Source organism: Thalassophryne amazonica, chromosome 5 (genome assembly GCF_902500255.1).
Source record: "Thalassophryne amazonica chromosome 5, fThaAma1.1, whole genome shotgun sequence".
Taxonomy (NCBI): domain Eukaryota; kingdom Metazoa; phylum Chordata; class Actinopteri; order Batrachoidiformes; family Batrachoididae; genus Thalassophryne; species Thalassophryne amazonica.
In genome coordinates, this window is record NC_047107.1 from 3,786,954 (window position 1) to 3,806,116 (window position 19,163).

Consider the following 19,163-nt stretch of genomic DNA (forward strand, 5'->3'; position numbering starts at 1 on the left):
ACTCCAGTTATCATCTATCTCAGTGACAGATATCTGAAGATTTGTACAACAATCATTTCCACATAAATTCATAATAACAGACGTGAGCGCTCTCAGAGCCCGACGGAATTTTACCAGTCACATTGAACACAACACGGGTGACGTTATATAGAGATAAACTATGACTACTGTGATTTACTGATTTTTACAGAAACTGTCTTTAACATACACACACACACACACACACACACACACACACACACACACACACACACACACACACACACACACACATACATATATATATACATATATATGTATACACACACACACACACAGTAGTGTTCAGAATAATAGTAGTGCTATCCTTAAATAGGGGACACCTGATTCACACCTGTTTGTTCCACAAAATTAACAAACTCACTGACTGAATGCCACACTACTATTATTGTGAACACCCCCTTTTCTACTTTTTTTACTAATAGCCCAATTTTATAGCCTTAAGAGTGTGCATATCATGAATGCTTGGTCTTGTTGGATTTGTGAGAATCTACTGAATCTACTGGTACCTTGTTTCCCATGTAACAATAAGAAATATACTCAAAACCTGGATTAATCTTTTTAGTCACATAGCACTACTATTATTCTGAACACTACTGTATATCTATCTATCTATATATATATAATAAAACAAGATTACAAAATAAAAACTTCACTGTGCTCTCTGTGCATGCTCTGACTGGCGGTCACTGGCAGATGACGTCAACATTAAGCTCCAGACTGCAGCGTGCTTGCGTCTTGCTAGTCGCATGTTGGACACGACTAGCGAGCGAGCATTATTGGTTTTTTGTTAGTTTAAGGTGTCTTTATTTTGTAAAATGAGTGAAGACTTCTTTTTTGTGTTCCACGGCCTGAGGATGACGTTCAGGGGGAGCCTGGAGCAAGTGTAGAGGTAGCGGACACAGGCCAGGCTGAGGGCCAGGCAGCCCATGCCTGCCACGAGGTCCAAGAACCTGTAGCCTCACCTGGAGGGCTTCTTTGTCTTCCAATCAGTGGACAAGAGGAACGCTAACATCCTTTTTTTCCCAATGTGTCAGCCGAAGGAGACAACAATTAAGGGATACACAACCAGCCTGTTTAATTTAAAGTCCCACGTGAAGAGGAACCACCCAGGCCATGCAATCCAATTTGAGGAAAGGATCAAGGCCGGCTCTTCACGTGGGAAACACAGGCGATCGTCTTCAGCTGCAGTAGCGGAGCAGCAGCCAGTCTTCTTCTTCATCGCAGGCTCAGCCACCCGCAGAAAAACAATGTCAGCTGTCCCAGCCGACCATTCGGGGGCCTTTGCTCAGTCGGCTGCTGGCGGCCACCAGTCTGTGGTGGAAACAAAGATCGTGGACCTCTTCGTGTGCAACGTGCTATCTTAGAAGGTACTTTTGGCAAAACAAAGTGTACTGTATTTGGAATCCATTGCAATTCTGTACAAAGCGAGATGTGCACAATGACATTTTTGTTATGATGACGATGAGAAATTTAAGTTTATTATCTTCAAATGTTTGTGTTTTGCTTGTTCTTCTGCTCTCTTTTTGCTTTTGTTGTGGGGGTAAAACACGAAATGGAGCGAAATGGGGACTGAAAGGTGAAAATTATGAAATGTGGTTAAAATGTAACAAAATGGAGCAGACTGACTCCAAATAAGCACTTTTATTTAATTGTTTGGCATTTGTTATTGTTTTTTTGTGAGATGGGCTCAGTACATGTATTCATAGTCCGACAACCGGCCCGGTATGAGTTGGGCCAGATACTGGACTCTCTCTCTCCTAGCCTGTGATTGGTCGGTGGCCGAGACACTGACATCAGTGTTGGTCAGTCTCACTTTGGGCAAGTTTGGGGGTGTGGCGCGAGCGCTGCTCTCCTATTGCTCGTTTGGGAGTGGGAACTCTCACTCCAAAATGGGGGCCAGTAACCGCCCCGGTTGTCGGGCTAATGTATTCAGGTGCGCCATCTGGTGCTCAAGAGATAAAATTTCAGCCACTGGGTCCATCTACTCCATTTCGTGATCAGTCCCCATTTCGCTCCATTAGGTGCTTTAGTACAGCTGGTAAAATTTACTGAGGTATAAAGGGGTAGGTGTGGAGTATAAGCTTTTGCTACCCATTCGGTTAATTAGGTCAACTGAGAAATCAGTTCTGTGTATTAATTTATTATATATTTATTAATATTATATATTATTATTTTAATATTTAAAATTTTCCTCATTTTGGTGCAACCTTGTCTCACTAAAACCTTCAGAAAAGCAATTTTGTTACACTTAGGTTGATTTTTATAGGAAAGGTACTACAATAATAATAATCCCAAAATAATTTTTTATGATTATTTTAACATTATTGCTATTCGTTGTAATATTGTCTAATACAAAATTTCTTATTTCAATTATTAACAATAATCAATACAGGGGACTTCTGGTTGGACAGCGAGGGAAATGGCAGCTTAACTCAGAGCTCTTGCCAGAAGTAATTATACCCCACAAAACAACCAAGAAGCCTGAGTTCATACATCAAAGAGTGTGATGAGTGGGGGTGACAAACGTAAGGGGCAAAAGACTCGAAACACGCGAAACAAAACTCAAGAAAACACCGTAATGGAAGAAAATCCAATCGCTTCCGAAGCTAGCATGCTAACGGCTAACACTTGGAGCCACGAGAGGGGATACCTGGACTGACCATGCAAATTGTGGAACTACAAAAAGAAATAAAAGACGGATTTTTGACTCTCAAAGATGACGTTAAGGCTGACTTCAAGAGGGAGTTTGAAACATTTAAGATGGACATAAACAAGAGAATTGACGACACTAATACAGAGCTGCAAGACCAACGGGAGACATTAAACGAAGCACAAACGCGCATAAGTGAAGTGGAAGATTGGAACATGGAAGCAAAAGATGCTCTGCTTATGGTTCTTAAAGAGCAGAAAATATTGAAAGCTAAGCTGACAAATTTAGAAGGAAGGAGCCGCAGAAATAATGTGCGCATTTTCGGAGTTCCGGAACTTTCCGAAGGGGACTCGGTTATACGCTTCATGGAGGACCTGTTGCAGAGAGAGCTGGATCTCCCCGCAGAGACAAGACTCATGATACAACGTGCGCACCGGACTGGGGCTGGGAAACCCGACCACGGAGCAACGCCCAGGTCCATTATCGTAAACATTCACCAGGCTTTTCCCTGGACGCGCACCTCTACAGCGTCTGATACACCGAGCAGTGCGGGCCAAAGAGCGAGGGAGAGACTACAGGAGTTTCGGAAATGAGGCGGAAAAGTAATTAAAGGAAGGTAACTGATTATAAATGACAGATTATCATCTATTTTTTAAAATTCCTTTTTTTATCTTATTCTTATTACTTTCTGAGTGAGCAAAGGGGTGAAAAACAAAGTTGCATAGAGATAATTAAATATAATTAAATTCAAATTATTTTATGTTTCTTCATATTAACACCCGTCTTATTTAATTTTTCTGAAAAAAGAAACTAGTGAGTGAAAATCCGATAATCTGCCTCCCGGGGACAAAAAAAAAGTGGGGGGGGGGGGGGGGGAGATAAAGAACTGGCAAGAAGCAAAATACAAATTATGTTGGACTTGGGTAGATTGGAAGGAGGACTCTGAGTCAACACCTACGTCTACTGAGGGGCCCTTCTTTTTCAGGAGGCTTTACCCCTCTCCTACCAACGGGACTTTGGGACCAGTTAGTGGTTCCTCAGGATACCGGATAGATTTTTTTCTTTTTTTTCATTTTGTGTTCTACAGTTCTAGAGTTCATTGTGTTGTTATGGTCAGACTGTCTTCAGAATGATTATTTTAGTTATAATGCGTCCTGATACTGTAAGGTTCACATCACTAAATGTGAATGGCTTAAATAATCCAATAAAAAGGGGCAAGGTTGTAACAAAGTTTAAAAAAGAAAAAGCGGAGATAATTTACTTACAGGAAACCTACTTGTCAGACAAGGAGCACCAGAAATTACAAAATATGGGTTTTAAAAATACATTCTATAGTTAATTTAAAGGATGAAGTAAAAGGGGGGTAGCGATCCTAATTTCTAATCATGTAAAATTTGAGTGTTTAAAGGAAATTAAAGATAAAGATAGAAGATACATTCTGATCAGGGGAAAATTGGAAGATCAAATGGTCACATTATTAAATATTTATGCCCCACCAGAATCTGATAAATCTTTTTATGAATCTGTCTTTGATAATATTCCACAAGAAACGGAAGGAATTCTAATCTGTGCAGGAGACTGGAACGTAGTGCTAAATCCTTTTCTCGACTCTAATAGTACCAAAAAGAAAAGTAAAACACATTTGTGTAGATACAGCAATGTAACACTAACTGAATTGGGAGTGATGGATGTTTGGAGAGAATGTCACCCTTTAGAGAGGGATTATACATTTTATTCTGCTCCACACTCAGCTCACACAAGAATAGATTACTTTTTTATGAACACAGAAGACCGGTTTCGGGTTGTAGAATGTCAGATTGGGACAGCTGACCTATCAGATCACTGTTCCTTGAAATTAACATTGAATCTCAATAGGAAACCTAAGGTCACAAACTGGAGGTTAAATACTGGTTTGCTAAACAACCAGCAATTAGTGCAGGATATAAAAAAATCAAATAAATGCCTGTCAAAAAGAAAATGATAATGGAGAGACAGATCCCACAATGGTGTGTGATGCTATGAAAGCAGTAATGAGGCAAACTAATTTCTTACTCCTCATACAACAAGAAAAAAAGAATTCAGGAATTCCAGATGGTTACAGAGGAATTGGAAATATCAGAACAATTACGACAATTACAATTACTCGTACATGAAAAGGGTTAAAGAAGCAAGGATGAAAATAGATAAAACATCATCAGAAGAAGTAGAAAAGAAAATTAGATTTTTAAAGCAAACATACTATGAAGGAGGCTCTAAATTAACTAAATCTCTTGCCAGGCGATTAAGAAACAAACAACTAAATACTATAAATAATATCAGAGACCCTGTACACTAATACACTAATTTCCTCTGGTTTATACACTAATGTATAAACCAGAGGAAATTGAGAAGGCATTTGAAGACTATTATTCAAATCTGTACTCTCAACCTGAATCAGCAGATGATGAAACAATTTAAACATTTTTAAATACATTAGACCTCCCAAATATAGGAGAAGAACAAAACTCAATATTATGTGCACAGATTACAGAGAAAGAATTAGAACATTCAATAAAAAGAATGAACTCAAACAAAACTCCAGGAACAGATGGATATCCTATTGAATGGTATAGTTTTTTTTAAGAAAGAGCTATATCCAATGTTACTTGCATCCTTTAATCAAACTCTGAAGAATGGTGCACTGCCGCCATCATGGAGAGAGGCTGTAATTACTGTCATTCATAAGGAGGGCAAAGACAGGGAGCATTGTGAAAGTTTTAGACCAATATCAATTTTGAACTGTGATTATAAGATATACACATCAATCATTTCAAATAGATTCCAATCATTCATTTCAGAAATTATAGATGAAGATCAATCAGGCTTCATTAGAGGGCGCTAAACTCAAGACAATGTCAGAAGGACTCTACATATAACAGAAGAAATACAAAAAACAAACGAAAGTGCTGTCCTTTTAAGTTTGGATGCGGAAAAGGCCTTCGATTCCGTTAGTTGGCGATACCTCTATCTCTGTTTAGAAAGGTTTGGGCTTAACTCACAAGCAATAAACTGTGTTAAAACATTATATCAAAACCTAAAAGCAAGAATTAAGATAAATGGTAGCCTCACAAATTGGATTAGATTAGAAAGATCAGCAAGGCAGGGTTGCTGCCTGTCTCCAACTCTGTTTGCCATTTATATCGAGCCCCTGGCTCAGGCAATTAGACAAGAGCAAGAAACAGAAGGAATAAAAATTAGAGATATAGAAAACAAAATTGGACTGTCTGCAGATGATGTGTTAATATATTTAAAACAACCTGACAAATGTTTACCTAAGCTAATGGACTTATTAAGCTATTATGGTCACCTTTCAGGTTTTAAGTTGAATACTGATAAAACTCAAGTGCTCCCCATTAATTATAGCCCCTCTCCATCTATGAAACAGCAATATAAATTTAAGTGGAATAAAAAGTCAATCAAATACTTGGGAATTCAAATCACCAATAACCTTACCAAGTTGTATGAAACTAACTATAGATCTTTAAGTACACAAACATACCAAGACATGGTGAGATGGAATATTCTTTTGCTAGATTTACGATCTAGAATTGAAACAATCAAGATGAATGTGCTGCCTAGAATTTTATACTTATTTCAATCTCTGCCAGTGCCAATACCAAGCAATCAATTCGTAGAGTGGGACAGAAAAATCTCTAGATTCATTTGGAATGGGGCCAAACCTAGAATTAAATTCTCAACACTACAAATTCCTAAAGATGAGGGTGGATTGGCACTGCCCAATTTAGAAGAATATTTCTATGCAGCACAGCTCAAACATACCATTGTCTGGTGTGACTCAAACTACATGAAAAAGTGGAAACAAATAGAAATGGGCAATGTGGACCATGTACAAGCTATGATAGCAAATAAGAAGATGTTTAAGGAAAGAGAAAATAAGTTGGACTCCATTACTAGATTCACCTTGGAGGTTTGGTTTAAATTAGTAAAGAGATGTAAAATAGAGGAAGAAATTAAAAGTATTTGGCTGGATAGCTTTTGATTTAAACTTTAAACCAGGCAATATGAATTCTAAATTCAAGGAAAGGGCAATTAAAGGATTAAACATTCTAAATAAATTTCTTTAAAAAGGCCAAATTGAAAGCTTTCAAACACTACAGAAAGAATTTGATTTAGAATCTTGAGATTTCTATATGTACCTTCAGGTACAGGACCATTATTTAAAAGAAGTAAAGCCAAACCTCCCATGTGAAATGAATGCAATTACACAAATATTAAATGATGCATATAAAAACAAAAGTAGTAAAGCCATATCAAAGTTGTATAAAGGACTGATAGTTAATAGGAAAACATCAACACTGTATATTAGAGATAAATGGGTAAAGGAGTTGCAGGAGGACATAAGTAATGACGTGGTATAATATTTGCAAATCTGAAGTAACTTCAACTAGCTCAAGAAATTGGAAAATTTACTGTTGGAAAAATTTAGTGAGATATTTTATTACACCAAAGATAAAAAAAAAAAGGCATCACTATCCTTGCACCAACCCTGCTGGAGAAAGTGTGTGGAGAGCAGGATGTGGGGCATGCACACATCTTCTGGTAGTGAAATTGAAAAGGTATTTGGGTACAATATACCAAGAACAATACTGACATTATACTTTGGGTATGTAATGGGAGCAGGGATTCAGAAAAAAGATGTATACTTATTTAAAATTTTGTTGGCAGCAGCAAAAAAAGCCATCACACACAAATGGTACAAACAAGAACCCCCACAGTTAAAAACTGGATGGACATTGTTGAAGAAATTCACAGTATGGAAAGACTTACCTTTATTTTAAGGTTGCAAGAAGCTAAATATGAAGACTTTTGGGAAAAATGGACAATTTTACCCTTCCAAGATGGCGCCACGTGAAGGCGCCCTGGTATTCTGGTGCTCCCTGTTTTGTCTGTTTTTGTGCGTGAATTGTGTGTCATCGTGTCCCTACACCCGCGAGGAGCTTCTAAACATCAAATCATCAACACCCACGGACATTACGCCAGTTTTTTTAGTGCCTGCAGCTGAACTGGTTCACTTTTTGGCCAAAAAAGTGAGACGACGGCGGAGAGGGAAACGCGCTGGAGCTCTCGTGCGCCTCAGACGAAGGGGCACGCGCACGCCCCTACCTGGGATACGAGGTCTGTCAATAAAGTAACGGTCCTTTTTATTTTTTTCAACAACTATATGGATTTCATTCATATGTTTTTACGTCAGACATGCTTGAACCCTGGTGCGCATGCGTGAGTTTTTCCACGCCTGTCGGTGACGTCATTCGCCTGTGAGCACTCCTTGTGGGAGGAGTCGTCCAGCCCCTCGTCGGAATTCCTTTGTCTGAGAAGTTGCTGAGAGACTGGCGCTTTGTTTGATCAAAATTTTTTCTAAACCTGTGAGACACATCGAAGTGGACACGGTTCGAAAAATTAAGCTGGTTTTCGGTGAAAATTTTAACAGCTGATGAGAGATTTTGAGGTGATACTGTCGCTTTAAGGACTTCCCACGGTGCGAGACGTCGCGCAGCTCTCTCAGGCGCCATCGTCAGCCTGTTTCAAGCTGAAAACCTCTACATTTCAGGCTCTATTGATCCAGGACGTCGTGAGAGAACAGAGAAGTTTCAGAAGAAGTCGGTCTCAGCATTTTATACGGATATTCCACTGTTAAAGGAGATTTTTTTAATGAAAGACGTGCGGGCGGATTGCAGCATCGGCTCGCAGCCGCCGCGACGCTCCGCCACAGGAAAAACACCTCCGTTGGAAGCCTTAAGGACAAGTTGGAACATGTCCAGCTGTTAAACAATTTCTCATATACTCACTCCACTGAAAGCCATCAAAAGCCGCCTGGATTTTACAAATGGTTATCAACACGGAGGTGTTTTTCCTGCGGCTGCGTCCGGACAATGACAAGCCCTGGTTCACACCTAAACTCCAGCAGCTCCGTCAGCAGAAAGAGGTGGCTTTCAGAGAAGGAGACAGAGACAGCTATAGAGGTGCAAAGTACAGATTTAGCAAGGTGGCAAAGGCTAAATCCATGTACAGTTCACGTCTGCAGCAAAGGTTCTCTGCCAACGACTCTGCCTCTGTGTGGAGGGGGTTGAAAGAGATCACCAACTACAAGCCCAAAGCACCTTGTTCTATTGATGACCTCAAGCTGGCCAACGACCTGAACATCTTCTATTCACGGTTTGAAGACAAGGACTCACACCTCCCCACCCCCCACACAACTGAATATTCAAACACTCTGGACCTCCCCACTCCCCCTGTTGCCCTCTCGGTCCAAGAGGAGGACGTGAGGAGACATTTCAAAAGGCTGAATCCACGTAAGGCCCCGGGACCAGACTGTGTCTCTCCTGCCACCCTGAGACACTGCCCTGATGAGCTGGCCCCAGTCTTCACGGGGATCTTCAACACCTCCCTGGAGTCATGCCATGTTCCAGTCTGTTTCAAGTCCTCAATCATAGTTCCAGTCCCCAAGAAACCACGCATCACTGGACTTAATGACTACAGGCCTGTGGCTCTCACGTCTGTAGTCATGAAGACCTTCAAACACCTGGTTTTATCCCACCTGAAGTCCATCACCGACCCCCTCCTGGACCCCCTGCAGTTTGCCTATAGAGCCAACAGGTCTGTAGATGATGCCATAAACCTGGCCCTGCACTCCATCCTGCAGCACCTGGACTCTCCAGGAACCTACGCTAGGATCCTGTTTGTGGACTTCAGCTCTGCATTCAACACCATCCTTCCAGCTTTGCTCCAGGACAAGCTTTCTCTGCTCCACGTGCACAGACTTCCTGACGGACCGGAGTCAGCGTGTGAGGCTGGGAAAAAATGTCTCGAACACTCGGGTTCTCAGCACAGGATCTCCACAGGGCTCTGTCCTTTCCCCTCTGCTCTTCTCCCTGTACACTAACTGCTGCACCTCCAGCCACGACTCTGTAAAGCTCATCAAGTTTGCGGACGACACCACCCTCATCGGACTCATTTCGGATGGGGATGAGTCTGCCTACAGGAGGGAGGTGGACCGGCTGGTGACCTGGTGCAGCAGCAACAACTTGGAGCTCAACGCCCAGAAAACAGTGGAGATGATCGTGGACTTCAGGAAAGCCACAGCCCCCCCGCCCTCCCTCGCCCTCACCAACAGCCCCATCACCACTGTGGACTGTCACCGCTTCCTCGGCACCACCATCACCCAAGACCTCAAGTGGGAGTCAACCATCAGCTCCCTCATCAAGAAGGCCCAGCAGAGGATGTACTTCCTGCGGCAGCTGAAGAAGGCCAAGCTGCCTGTCCAGCTGATGGTGCAGTTCTACACAGCCATCATCGAGTCCATCCTCTGCTCCTCCATCACGGTGTGGTACGCCGGGGCCACAGCCAGGGACAGACACAGACTGCAGCGCATTGTGGCCTCTGCTGAGAAGGTGATCGGCTGTAGCCTTCCATCTCTCCACAACCTGCACATCTCCAGGACTCTGGGCCGAGCAGGTCGGATCACAGCTGACCCTTCTCACCCTGCACACGGTCTGTTCAAACCACTCCCCTCGGGCAGGAGGCTACGGTCCATCAGGACCAGAACCTCCCGCCATAAGAACAGTTTCTTCCCCTCTGCCGTTAGACTCATGAACACCTCATAACTCAGTCACCTTAAGCTTAACTCTGTCACTTTATCATTTTATCACGGGTCACTTTAGACAGTGTACTTTGGTTTTTAATTGCACTCCTCCCACTGCACTGTTTTTTTCTGTTTCTCTGTTTTTCTGTTGCACACAGCCTTTCATATTTCATATTTTTTTTTTTTATCTTATATTTTATCTTATTTTCACACATGTTATATTTTATCTTAGCATTTTATCTCTTCTTAATGTTGCACCATTGTACCGAAGCAAATTCATAGTCTGTGAATCCTGTTCACTGGCAATGGCAATAAACTATATATATATATATATATATATATATATATATATATATATATATATATAGTTTATGCGCGTACATATCAGTTAAAGGTCTGCGGATAATTTGCTATTTGCAGCTGATTCATGTTTTGGGGGTTAACAACTTTCTTATTTAATACTTTTTGGATTACATAATAAATATATCCTCAATAAAGTTCTATTGAGGATATATTTATTTCATAAACAGTGTTTAATTAACAATATGTTGTACTCCTTAATTTAATTTGTTTTGTAATTAATTTATGTGCATGTTGATCATCTGATCTTGGTATGCTGCACCTTTTTTTGAAAGCTCCGTGTCTGTGCTACAACATATTAAAATTTCAGCTTTCTCTGTCTGTTTTTCAGGGTTTTAGAGGGAAAAAATTAAGCCAAAGCTAAATTCACTATGTTGGAATTTGTACGTCATCTGGACAACCTGAGGTCGTATTTAGCAACTGCTTAGCAACACAGTACTCATTTAAATAAAAAAAAGATAACTAGATAACACTTCCAGTTCACAGGTCAAAACCCAAGTGCTGGCAAAACTCTGCTGCTGTTGCAACACTCGGTGAAGACGAACAAGCCGAAAGAAGTTACACTGTGGACAAAAACGGTATGTGAGCAGCTCAAAAGTCTGTATTTTTATTTATTTTCGTGCATTTTTTGTGAACACAATATGAACCATAGCTGCATATAATTTTATATTATAATATAAACTGACTTCACATACTGTGATTTACTGCTTTTGATGAAGATAATGACAGTGTTTGGGGTTTTATTTATTTATTTTTTGTGCATTTGCTTTTGTGTGTGACTTGACCTTTAAATTTACTCAGCAGCAGCGCCTGCAGCTCTGACATCCAAACGTATTAAGCCATTAGTGTAATCCAATGTGGCCGTGCGCCCGTGACACCAGAGTCAATACTAAATGTTATCGGTTATCTGGAGCTTCCGATCATTTTTTTTATCTGTTTATCGGGTTAGACGATCTACAGCCGGCCTACAGCTAGTCTACAGATGACCTACAGTTAGTCTACAGACAGTCTGCAGTTGGTCTATAGCTGGTCTACAGCTGGCCTACAGAAGATCTACAGTCAGTCTACAGACAGTCTGCAGTTGGTCTATAGCAGGCCTACAGTTAGTCTACAGACAGTCTGCAGTTGGTCTATAGCTGGTCCACAGCTGGCCTACAGTTAGTCTACAGACAGTCTGCAGTTGGTCTATAGCTGGTCTACAGCCGGCCTGCGGTTAGTCTACAGACAGTCTGCAGTTGGTCTATAGCTGGTCCACAGCTGGCCTACAGTTAGTCTACAGACAGTCAGCAGTTGGTCTATAGCTGGTCTACAGCCAGCCTGCGGTTAGTCTACAGACAGTCTGCAGTTGGTCTATAGCTGGTCTACAGCCGGCCTACAGTTAGTCTACAGATGATCCAGTTAGTCTACAGACAGTCTGCAGTTGGTCTACAGCCGGCCTACAGTTAGTCCACAGATGATCTACAGTTAGTCTACAGACAGTCCGCAGTTGGTCTACAGCTGGCCTACAGTTAGTCTACAGATGATCTATCAATCAATCAATCAATCAATTTTTTTTATATAGCGCCAAATCACAACAAACAGTTGCCCCAAGGCGCTTTATATTGTAAGGCAAGGCCATACAATAATTATGTAAAACCCCAACGGTCAAAACGACCCCCTGTGAGCAAGCACTTGGCTACAGTGGGAAGGAAAAACTCCCTTTTAACAGGAAGAAACCTCCAGCAGAACCAGGCTCAGGGAGGGGCAGTCTTCTGCTGGGACTGGTTGGGGCTGAGGGAGCCCCAACCATGGAACGATGGAATGATTGATGAAAGAGAAAATATTATGTACTAGTACAGTATATGCAATCCCTTGTTTCAAAGTTTAAGTGAATGATCTGAATTTCCAAATGCAAGAGAAAATGTACTAGCTTGATTGCCATTGACGCTCTGCACTCTGAAATGCGGGGGAAAGGCTACCAAAAAAAAAAACCCCAGGCACTTTAGAGAGAACGCTCGGCTGATGGGATCATGGGTAATCGCCATTAACACATTTCAATCGGAGCACATATTCACGGGGTGACGCGATGATTGGTGAGATGTTCCTGAGATGATTCTACACCCCAGGCACCGTAGAGAGAACGCCCGGCTGATGGGATCATGGGTAATAAGTGGGTAAAGTGCGCAGTGTGTGTTAAACGCATTCTGGGTTGGGGATACTTGTGAGAAATGTACCTGAGATTTCTCAGACAGGTATAAGATGATATGCTATTAAAGTATTTCTAAGTTTTTGGAAATGCAATAATATTTATTTTTAAAGTCTTATATTAGGGTATAATTAGGTAGGGTAATTTCATTGTTATTTATGTTAAGGAATATAGTTGTAATATAAACTTGAAAGTTATGTCGAGAGAGATGGGTGTGTCATTAACAAGGAAATAGTTCGTTGTATATGACTTTTTTGATGGGTTTCTTGGGTAATATCAATTAATGTTCGAGAAAAATGAGTGGGGCTACAGCTAGCCAGTCTACAGTTAGTCTATAGTTGTCTACAGACCATATGTTGAGGAGTGTAAATCACACCTAACAAAAAAAAACACATCTTGAAGAGGAAATCAAACCATTTTTCTGTATATGGAACTCACTTTTTAAACTGTTTCCTTGGCAGTGAATTGTGCAACAGACAGGAACTCAGTGCGCACCACAGCATGTAGTATTACCTCATATTAGGACTTTTAAATTACAAAAATAAGTAAGATTGATAAATAAACCTGCATTGGACAACATACTGGATGTAATCTGTTGCAGGTCAACCTGTACTGCTCACCTACAACACTGGAAACACTATGACTAAATTGTCAGTCAATTAGATTGTTTTATCAGTTCTTTATTTTGGCTTCTTTTTTGCTCTGTTGTGGGTCATGTTTGATATTGGAGTTTCTTTTGTTTAGTGCAGTGATTCCCGGGACACTCCTCCATAAATACTCATCATTATTATTACTATTGTTAATAACGATCACCTGATTTTTCACAAAAAACTGCGACTTGTATTCTGGAAAATACAGTCCATGGGCAGGAATAGTTTCAGCAGTTATTTGGTGGCTTTGATAATATCAGTGACATTGTGGCTTATTTCCGGGCACTGAAACTGAAGTTACAGCTCGTTAGTTATACACGTAGCGGTGTAGTAGTCATTATGCAGCTTTGGTTGTCTGGGTTGGGTGCTGTAGGACTTAGCCCATTATTACTTTGACTATAACTTAAATAAACAGGTCTGGACCCACCACTAGTACCTGGTAATCTGTTAATCAGCCAGCTGAGTTGTTTTTTGGAAATGTTGGTCCAGCTGAGGTCCAAGGAGACTGGCTGCCGGCGGATAATACCACTTAGCATGAGCGGTGTGATTGAGGTGCATCGATTCAAATCAATCTGGGTCCACAGTCTCTTATCACAGCACCTAAAAAAAATTAAAAACCATGAATTGTCTTCGTGCAATTGATTATGCACCAACAGGAAAAATAACTCATTAAACTTTAACGTGTGATGCCATGAAATGTCTGTGCCAAAATGAGTCATAGTTACCATCGGTTCCAGGTCTTGCACACCCGCATGCAGACACACAGCTCCTGGTGACTGAGATGGGAAAAGACCTTCATCCAGATCTCACGCTGGATAATGTGGGCTTTCCCGTCTTTCAGCGGCAGTCTGTCAGGAGGCGGGCTTATCGGAGGAGGTCGGATAACATGGCGCTCCATTTGGATGCACTTTGGCGGCGAGTGCGGCGGCACTGGCCGGTTGGTCGGCGTGCTCCTATTGAAGCCCAGCGGGGTGATCTGGCTCGGGTAGAAGTGGCGTAGTTCCCAGGGGGTCCCCTTCATGTCTTTGGCTTTGAAGTGGGACCTCTTATCGCCCAGTTCGCCACCGTTACGGAACGACCTTTTGGGTTCCTCATTTTCATTCTCCACTTCCGCCTTGAGGAGCTGGCGGTTCTCGTTGGCCAGGCAGTCCTCGGTCTTCTGGATTTCCTGGTTCAGCGCTTTGCTTAGCTCTCGGCTCAGCTCTCCATTCGGTAAACGGCGCTTTCGGCGAGCTTTTGGACGTGGGCCTTTTTCCTGGGTCTCACTCCCGCCCTCACTGCTGGGGCCGGCCTGGGGAGAGCTGCAGTGGGACTGGTCACTGTCCACCAGAGGCATTTTAACAGCAGCGTTCACGAGTTCGTTCCTGTAGTCTTTATCCTCCACGTCCTCATCAGGCTCTCCAAAGCGTCCTTTCCTCTCTGCAACACTCCGGAAGCGAGACTCTCTATCTTCCTCCCCTTCTTCATACGCTTCTTCATCATCATCTTCGGTTTTGATTTGGTGCAGCAGTCTGGATAAGTAAGGATCCTCGGACTTGTCCTGTGTACAAACAGTGTGATCTTACTTCAACTGCCTAAAGACATGTCATTTAGGACATTTAAGAAGTCCTTAAACTTCCCTCAAAGGGCCTCAGCTCCTCTGGAAGTCGCTGTAGTCCTGCTAGGCTGGATGCCTCCTGGTACCCAGTGCCCTTCCATGAGTGGCTGTGTCCCATTTAAGTGTCCACATCCTTTGTAGGCTGTGTTCTACAAAGATCTGGCCTTCTGAGACAGCGGAGGCCAAACCAAATGTTCTGAAATTCGATGATGTAGCCCACAGAGATCTATTCTGTCTTTAGCTTAACCCTCCCCTACTCCGTCACCTAGCAAGTCTGACAGCGGCACACAACAAGCTAGCATCGTGGCTGTAATCCATAGTTAGAAACTGTTAACTATTATTTTACAATACTTATTTATACTTTAGTTTAAAACATTATTTATAATTGTGGATATGGAGCCCAAAATTGCCCTTTATTAATTTATTTATTTCTTTTCTAAAATTACTGACCATTTTGTGTTGGGGGGAACTGCTCCATGACTGTTGGGATTGTGTGGACAATGAAGGCATTCATCAGCCACCTTCCAAGGAGCCTTTGAAATCAGACAGCCTAGCTGCACCACTTTGACTCCTGCAGTTGATAAATGCAGCCTTAGAAGGACGCAGCCCCTAAACTGAAACACAACGCAGGTTTGCCATGAACTACTTAGACTGTGGCAGCCTGTCATAGTCGTGATCATGAAGACCAAACCAACTGTTCTGAAATGAGACGTCTAGCTCACAGAGCATTGTACTGTTGCATTATTAGCTTACCCCACGTTACCTACCAACTCTGACAGCTGCACACGCCAAACTAGCGTAGTGGGCGAAACCTGTTGTTTTGTTATTATTTCTCAATACTGTATACAGTACTGAATTTATATACAAATATTTACTTAGAAACATTAGCTGTTTATAATTGTACATCTGAATCCCAAACTTTACATTTACCATCTTGGGGGGAGGGAGGGGATCTACCAATGATTCTTGGGATTGTTTGGCCCATGAAGGATGCACCTGTTCTTTCATTTTATCTGGGGGGAGGGGGGAGGCTGCATTACAAGGAGACTTCGAGATTAGATAACCTTAGCACAGCTCTATGATGCCCTGGAATTGAGACACAGAAATACTCTGTTTCAAGTAAAATACTGAGTTATTGCAAAGCAGCACTCATTATGTAGACTGGATTAGAATTCTTGATTATTGCACTACATCTTCTTATGATTTTATGGCGTCTTTCACTTCAATGTGGTCAGTGTCACTGGTCGATGCCAGTACCGTTCTCAGAAACTGGAATAGAAATAATTTTTAATCAGGATTAGTGCTGGGTTGAAAAGATCAATTCGCCGATTTTTAAATTGATTCTCATTTTAATTCCCACAGATCGATTCATACATCCAAAGAATTATATATATTTAAACCTACCATCCCTGGTTCTCAAGACCAGGCACCTAAGTGGCTCTACTTTATTCCACTCTTCTTTTTTTTAGATATTTAGATATACAGTACCTTAGTATACACTAATAGAGTTCTATCTTAGAATTGGAATGTATTATAGAAGACATACCACATCCATATCAGGGATGTTACTAGGACTGCTTTTTTCCATCTGAGAAATATAGCTAGGATACGCCCCATCCTGTCTATGGCTGATGTTGAGACCCTTATTCATGCTTTTGTTTCTTCAAGACTAGATTATTGTAATGTTCTATTTTCAGGGTTACCGCAGTCCAGCATTAGGGGTCTTCAGCTGGTTCAGAACACTACCGCCAAACTTTTGACACGTAGCAGAAGGTCTGAACATATCACACCCATTTTGGCATCCTTGCACTGGCTCCCTGTCTCTCTGAGAGCAGATTTTAAGGTTTTGTTATTGACTTATAAATTTGTTCATGGACTGGTACCATCTTATCTGGCTGATCTGGTGGAACTTTATGTGCCGGCCCGGGCTTTGCGGTCACAGGATGCAGGACTTCTCTGTGTTCCCAGGGTGTAGAAGAAGTCAGCAGGTCAAAGAGCCTTTTCGTATCATGCATCCACCCTGTGCAACAGTCTTCCTGTGACTGTGGGGCAGTCAGAGTCCATGGACATTTTTAAGTCAAGACTGAAAACCCATTTTTATGCTCTTTCGTATGAATAGTTTTTTAAATCTGTTTTATTCTTTTATTTCTGTTTTTAATTATGTATTTAATTTTTTTTTTCATTTTTAATTATTTATTTAAATTTTATGTTGAATTGTTCCATGTAAGGTGCCTTGAGACGGCTTTTGCTGTAATTTGTCGCTTTATAAAAGTAAGTCCCTTCGCCTGCTCCCTTGTTTTGTACTCGGGGTCGCCACAGCAAATCCAAGATGGATCTGCATGTTGAACTGGCACAAATTTTACGCCGGATGCCCTTCCTGACGCAACTCCACATTACATGGAGAAATGTGGTAGGGGTGGGATTCGAACCGGGAACCTTCCGCAATGAAATCAAGTGCATTAACCACTTGTCCACAAAAAAAAAATACCTGACTACTGGGACTATTGTTGCAAGAAAAGAGAATCTTCCGCTGTTTAATTCACACAGTCATTTTTTTTTCCATTCCTCATAACGTGCCATTTCCGTTAAACAGCGCATGTGTGGACTGTGGGGGCTGCGTTCTCCTGCTGCAGGAGAACTTCCCCCGCTACAGGTTAACTTTAATAATATCCACGTTCTCCTTCTTCAGAAGAACTTAGGAGAACTTCCCCCACTGCAGGATAACTTTTCTAATAGCCACGTTCTCCAGCTGCCGCGTGCCGTGCAGCGACTGCTGCAGGTACGCGTTTGGCAGAGGAGGCCGGGACCATTACCCCCCTGAAAATTTTAAAAATTTATAACTCTGAAACACCACTGCCAACATTTTGAGGGCCAAATTTTGTGAAGTTGTATTAATATGTTGCAAAACTAGACAATCATGCAACAGGTCAAAAAATGGTTTTAATAACACTAACCCAAATCTATATCAGATCGAATCAAAACAATCTATTCTGAATCTTAAGAATCAGAATCAAATCGATTTTTGAAATATGAATCGATACCCAGCTTCAATCAGGATGCCCTTTTAGTTATGGCTACAATGTGATGTAAATATTAGGTAAAACCTGACAAATGATCTTCTCAGCTCCAGTTTTAAATCTTGTGCTTTTACAGCCCAAGAGTTTTTAGATGACTTCAAGAACAAAATACAACCCCTGGCAAAAATTATGGAATCACCGGCCTCAGAGGATGTTCATTCAGTTGTTTAATTTTGTAGAAAAAAAGCAGACCACAGACATGACACAAAACTAAAGTAATTTCAAATGGCAACTTTCTGGCTTTAAGAAACACTATAAGAAATCAGGAAAAAAAATTGTGGCAGTCAGTAACAGTTACTTTTTTAGACCAAGCAGAGAGAAAAAAATATGGAATCACTCAATTCTGAGGAAAAAATTATGGAATCATGAAAAACAAAAGAACGCTCCAACACATAACTAGTATTTTGTTGCACTACGTCTGGCTTTTACAACCCCTGGCAATAATTATGGAATCACCGGCCTTGGAGGATGTTCATTCAGTTGTTTAATTTTGTAGAAAAAAAGCAGATCACAGACATGACACAAAACTAAAGTCATTTCAAATGGCAACTTTCTGGCTTTAAGAAACACTATAAGAAATCAGGAAAAAAAATTGTGGCAGTCAGTAACGGTTACTTTTTTAAACCAAGCAGAGGGAAAAAAATATGGACTCACTCAATTCTGAGGAATAAATTCTGGAATCACCCTGTAAATTTTCATCCCCATAACTAACACCTGCATCAAATCATATCTGCTCGTTAGTCTGCATCTAAAAAGGAGTGATCACACCTTGGAGAGCTGTTGCACCAAGTGGACTGACATGAATCATGGCTCCAACACGAGAGATGTCAATTGAAACAAAGGAGAGGATTATCAAACTCTTAAAAGAGGGTAAATCATCAAGCAATGTTGCAAAAGATGTTGGTTGTTCACAGTCAGCTGTGTCTAAACTCTGGACCAAATACAAACAACATGGGAACGTTG

At 41.4% G+C, this 19,163-nt stretch overlaps 1 protein-coding gene across 4 annotated transcripts in view; it reads right to left on the minus strand.

Annotated features, from left to right (window-relative positions):
• Positions 1–19,163, minus strand: part of kdm2ba (lysine (K)-specific demethylase 2Ba) — a 68,245-nt gene that overhangs the window by 6,619 nt on the left and 42,463 nt on the right. For all 4 annotated transcript variants that reach the window (XM_034169663.1, XM_034169662.1, XM_034169661.1 and 1 more), the window contains exons 6-7: positions 14,252–15,066; positions 13,963–14,126 (exon numbers count right to left, since the gene is read on the minus strand). In XM_034169663.1, the coding sequence (XP_034025554.1) occupies positions 13,963–14,126; positions 14,252–15,066 (979 nt within the window). The remainder of the gene's footprint in view (positions 1–13,962; positions 14,127–14,251; positions 15,067–19,163) is intronic.